Here is a 4,171-nt window from a genome sequence, read left to right on the forward strand (position 1 = left end):
CTCTTCAAACAAAAGTTGCAGTGTTCTTATAACAATAAACTCACCAATGTCTTATTTTCTGACCCATCAGTTTATCTCTGTTTTAGTCCTTTCTGTATTTCCAGCAATTTGAACAGTGCTTAGAAAAAAGTGAGAAAACAATAAAAAAATTGAAAAGACAGATATAAGTCAGGATTATTTGAAAAAGCACACCATCACCTATGATACATTCCTTTGGTAATGTTCTTTCTGAATGCCCTATTTACCATTAGATGAAATCTGTCAGTCACATTTCCTATACCAGTTTTCTTCTTAAAACATGCTCAGGGTTAAGTCTCCAGGGCTTTAATCCAGAGGAAAATGACTTATTTTAAAAACAGTGAAAACACCACATTCCTCTGGCACGGGATGAAGACCAGCTCAGCTCTTCAGCTACCGAATCATTGTCTATTGTTCTCCAAACAGTAAAGCACTCTTCACAGAGATTGTGAACTGCAGTTAACGTCCAGGTCCTAGCTCCTCATGAATATGAAGTGAAAGACTCCGATGTAAAAAGAGGTAAGTGATGTCCAAAAAGAAGAAAGAACAAGGACAGGTAGCAAGATAAACAGACCTCATGTAATTCTGCACTCTTGAAATTTCCTGCAGTTGCCGAACAGGGTGAAATGGGGGCTCGACAATGCGGAGGCTGCCTAAGTGGGCTACTGATTCCCCTGGCACTTTGGAGTATCATTGTGAATATATTATTGTATTTCCCAAATGGACAAACTTCCTATGCATCCAGCAATAAACTCACCAACTATGTGTGGTATTTTGAAGGAATCTGTTTCTCAGGTGTCATGGTAAGTTTGAATTGGGAGATTTTACTAAGCATAACCTTTCTCCTAGTAAAACAATGAATTATGAAAAAAAATATTCTACTAATCTTGGGTCTGGGACTTAAAAATACAGATTGGGTTTGCGGTTCCACTAGGCCCTTAAGACTTGGGAAGTAGCTTTGTTTTCAGGAAGTTGTTTATGTAGACTCCCAATGCAGGAAATCAGTCCTAATGAAAGTTTGAGCAACACTCACATAGAAATATATGTTCTCGTGAAACTTAAGAGCTAGTTGAAGCTAAACCCAGTGGCATTGCTCTTTTCCAGAAAAGATTTTCTGATTCCACTTATAATTTCTCTAGCTTGGAGAGGTATTAAGACAGAATATGAAAAATAGATACTTCGATAAAATTGATTTCAGACATGTCATTTGTTTCATGAGATCTTGAACAAGTTGTTGTTTGAGGTCTTTGATCCCCAGTGTCCTCATTTGGAAAATAATTTTCAGGTTAATTTTGGGGATTAAATCAAATCTCATATATGAAGTATCCAGGACAGAGCCTGACATGTAGTAGGTAGCCAGTGCCAGTTGTTAAAGGATGGGCCCTGGCATGGCTAAATCCTTTGATATTATACTCCTAATAATAGTGATTTTGAAAACAATATCAAATAATCACAGTAAAAACCATGAATGTTTTTCTGCTGACTTTGTACCTTTAAAAATAAGCTGAGAGTTTGCTTTTATGAAGGCAACACAGAGGAAACACTTTTCCTGATTCTGTTATTTCTAAAACAATGCATTGTTAACTGCCTGCTCCTTATACTACCAATAAGATAAAATAATATAAATAAATATAAAATATGATAAAATATAAATATAAATGAGTAATATAAAAATATAAAAAAGTAATATTTATTTTTGTGGATATTGTTATATTGAATATATATTGAATATAGAATAACTATATTGCAAAAGCTTTCATTTTATTGTTTTCACATTGGTAACTTTAAAACACTAATACTCAATGCTCTTGAAGTCACTACATGATAGGTACATAGTGAAAGTGGTAGTGGCATTATGCATACATAAAAATTCTGTGAAGATTTTGTTATGATATTTAAGATCCATGAAATCTCAAATCTGAGAATTCATTCTGAAAATATAAAACAAAGGACAGAGATATGCATGGATGTTTATGACAGCTGTATTCATAATAACAAATTAGAAGTATCCTAACATAGACCTGACCAAGTGATATATTTTATATGGTAATAAACATTTTAAATATGAAGATGTAACAACATGGAAAATACAAATAACTTTGTATTAAGTGCAGAAAAAAGATAAAATTGTGACTAAACTGTGACTGCAACTATGTAAATTTTACATATTTGGGAATATATATGTAAAAATCACAGCAGTGGTAGAATTTTGGGCAATTTTCTTCCATTCTGGAGCACTCAGTATTGCAGTTTTCCCTTTTTAGATAGGACTCGAGTGTCCCAGCCCAATTCTTTCTACCAGTATTATAATGAAGTAGACTACTGTATTTGGTTTACTATACCTTATCTTGTCATCGTTTCCCTCAACATGCAATAAATGGAAGAGTTGCAACGCACTGATACAGTTAAACCAGAAATTAGTGAAGTCTGTGATCATGAATGGTGTTTTAAAAAAAGGAATATAGGGCTCTTGCTAAATATTCCATTATTTAAATTTAATACTGGAAAAAGAAGCTGTTCTCTGCATTTCATTGTCTATGAGACAAAAATACTTATTATATTGAATCTTTAAAAAGATAGGAGAGAAATATTTATAAATAATTAAATGAATAGTTAAGTAAAGTCTGAAAGAATTTAGAAACTGGAAATAGTGACCAAAAACAGTAAAATAAGCATGGTCTCAGCTTAAGATTCAGCAGAAATCGTGGGAGTAAAAGCGAGGTAGAGAATTTCCCAGAAGTAATTCACAGTCCATATATGCCCAAAGCAGAAACTGGATAGTAAAAAAAAAAAAAAAAATCTATATTTGGGAACTTGAGCCCTTTCTGAGAAGGTTTTTTTTTTTAATTTTTTAATTTTTTAATTTTTTTTACATCATTCTTCATTTTGTGCATTTTTAAATATCAGTTGTAATCCCCATGGGCTTCCCAACACCAATTCACCTGTGTGCCATCACCACAGTCCAGTGCACACTTCCCATCCCAAGTTCCAATCCCATTCTCCCTTCTCTGAGAAAGGACTCTAATTTGAGCACTCAGTACTTCAGTTACACCTCTTTGAGAAAAAGAAGTAAGGTGCATTGTATTCTCCAGTTTGTTGGGTTGGTACAGACAAAACACACTGGAAAAATTGAGCCTGTCATGATCTGAATGAAGAGGAAAATTGAACTTGCTTTAATTGGAATTAAGGGATGTAGTTTTAGATTAACCAAGCCTGCCGCCTACATTCCTAGAGAGCACTAAATGGAAAGATGTAGGCTAAGGGCTAAATATGGCAAGTGATTTTCCTTTGTCCTCCAGATGAGTCAGTAAGAAATGCAGGTTTGATACCCTGGGTGGTATTTCCCTGTTTGTTCCATTTACTCTTTAACTGTTTGCTTTTGATGATTCATGACTATGATTATAATAGTTGACCTTTGTCAGTCACCCACTATGATTCAGTTCTATGTTTAAAATTTTAAACACATTACCTCACTACCACCCAATGAGGTAAGTATCAGCATCCTATGAAAAGGACTTGAGTTCACACAGCTACAGAATGGCAAAACGGGTTCAAACTTGATCTACCAGACCCCACAAACTTTGATCTGAATCACTGTGCTCTTGTTTTGATCATGAATGGAACCCAACATTCTGTTCCTGATTTTGTTCTCTCCTCCCTGCACAGATGCTCATAGTAGCAGCAGTCCTTCTCGTACTGGACAGTGGGAACAATTATAAATGTTGCCAGAGTGAAAACTGCAGCAAAAAATATATGGTAAGAATAATGGTATATTGAGGATGGTCGAGTGTACCCTTTCTATGATCCTTTCAGAGATTTATTCCAAAACTTATCTTCCATTTTATTTATTTCCTTTACCTTTGTTCTGCAAAGGTTATTTCCAAAATTCAGGATTTAGAAATATATAAAAGTAAGGGCCCTCCCTGGTGCCACAGCAGGTTAAAGCACAGCACTGCAAGCGAGCCAGCTGCTTCAGTATGAGTTCGATCCCAGCCCCAGAGGTGACCCACATGGCCCAGCAGACCTCTCCTGACCTGCCCACTACTCCCCTCAGCAGTGTACTTAGTCGATCTTCCTGTTGTGCTTCCTACCCTGTCTCTGGCAAATCCTCTCACTGCCCCTGAGTATCTGGCCTGTACCCCAGTTCTGTATG

General features: G+C 35.7%; 1 protein-coding gene across 1 annotated transcript in view; it reads left to right on the forward strand.

Moving 5' to 3' along the window:
* The first annotated feature begins 461 nt into the window (after nucleotides 1–461).
* The window catches only part of TM4SF18 (transmembrane 4 L six family member 18), a 22,846-nt gene continuing 19,136 nt past the window's right edge, over nucleotides 462–4,171 (forward strand). The window contains exons 1-3 of the mRNA XM_004682118.2: nucleotides 462–537; nucleotides 628–821; nucleotides 3,685–3,774. Coding sequence (XP_004682175.1) covers nucleotides 645–821; nucleotides 3,685–3,774 — 267 coding nt within the window. The 5' untranslated portion in view covers nucleotides 462–537; nucleotides 628–644. The remainder of the gene's footprint in view (nucleotides 538–627; nucleotides 822–3,684; nucleotides 3,775–4,171) is intronic.

Source organism: Condylura cristata, unplaced genomic scaffold (assembly GCF_000260355.1).
Source record: "Condylura cristata isolate star-nosed mole 26May11 unplaced genomic scaffold, ConCri1.0 scaffold00014, whole genome shotgun sequence".
In the NCBI taxonomy this organism is placed as follows: domain Eukaryota; kingdom Metazoa; phylum Chordata; class Mammalia; order Eulipotyphla; family Talpidae; genus Condylura; species Condylura cristata.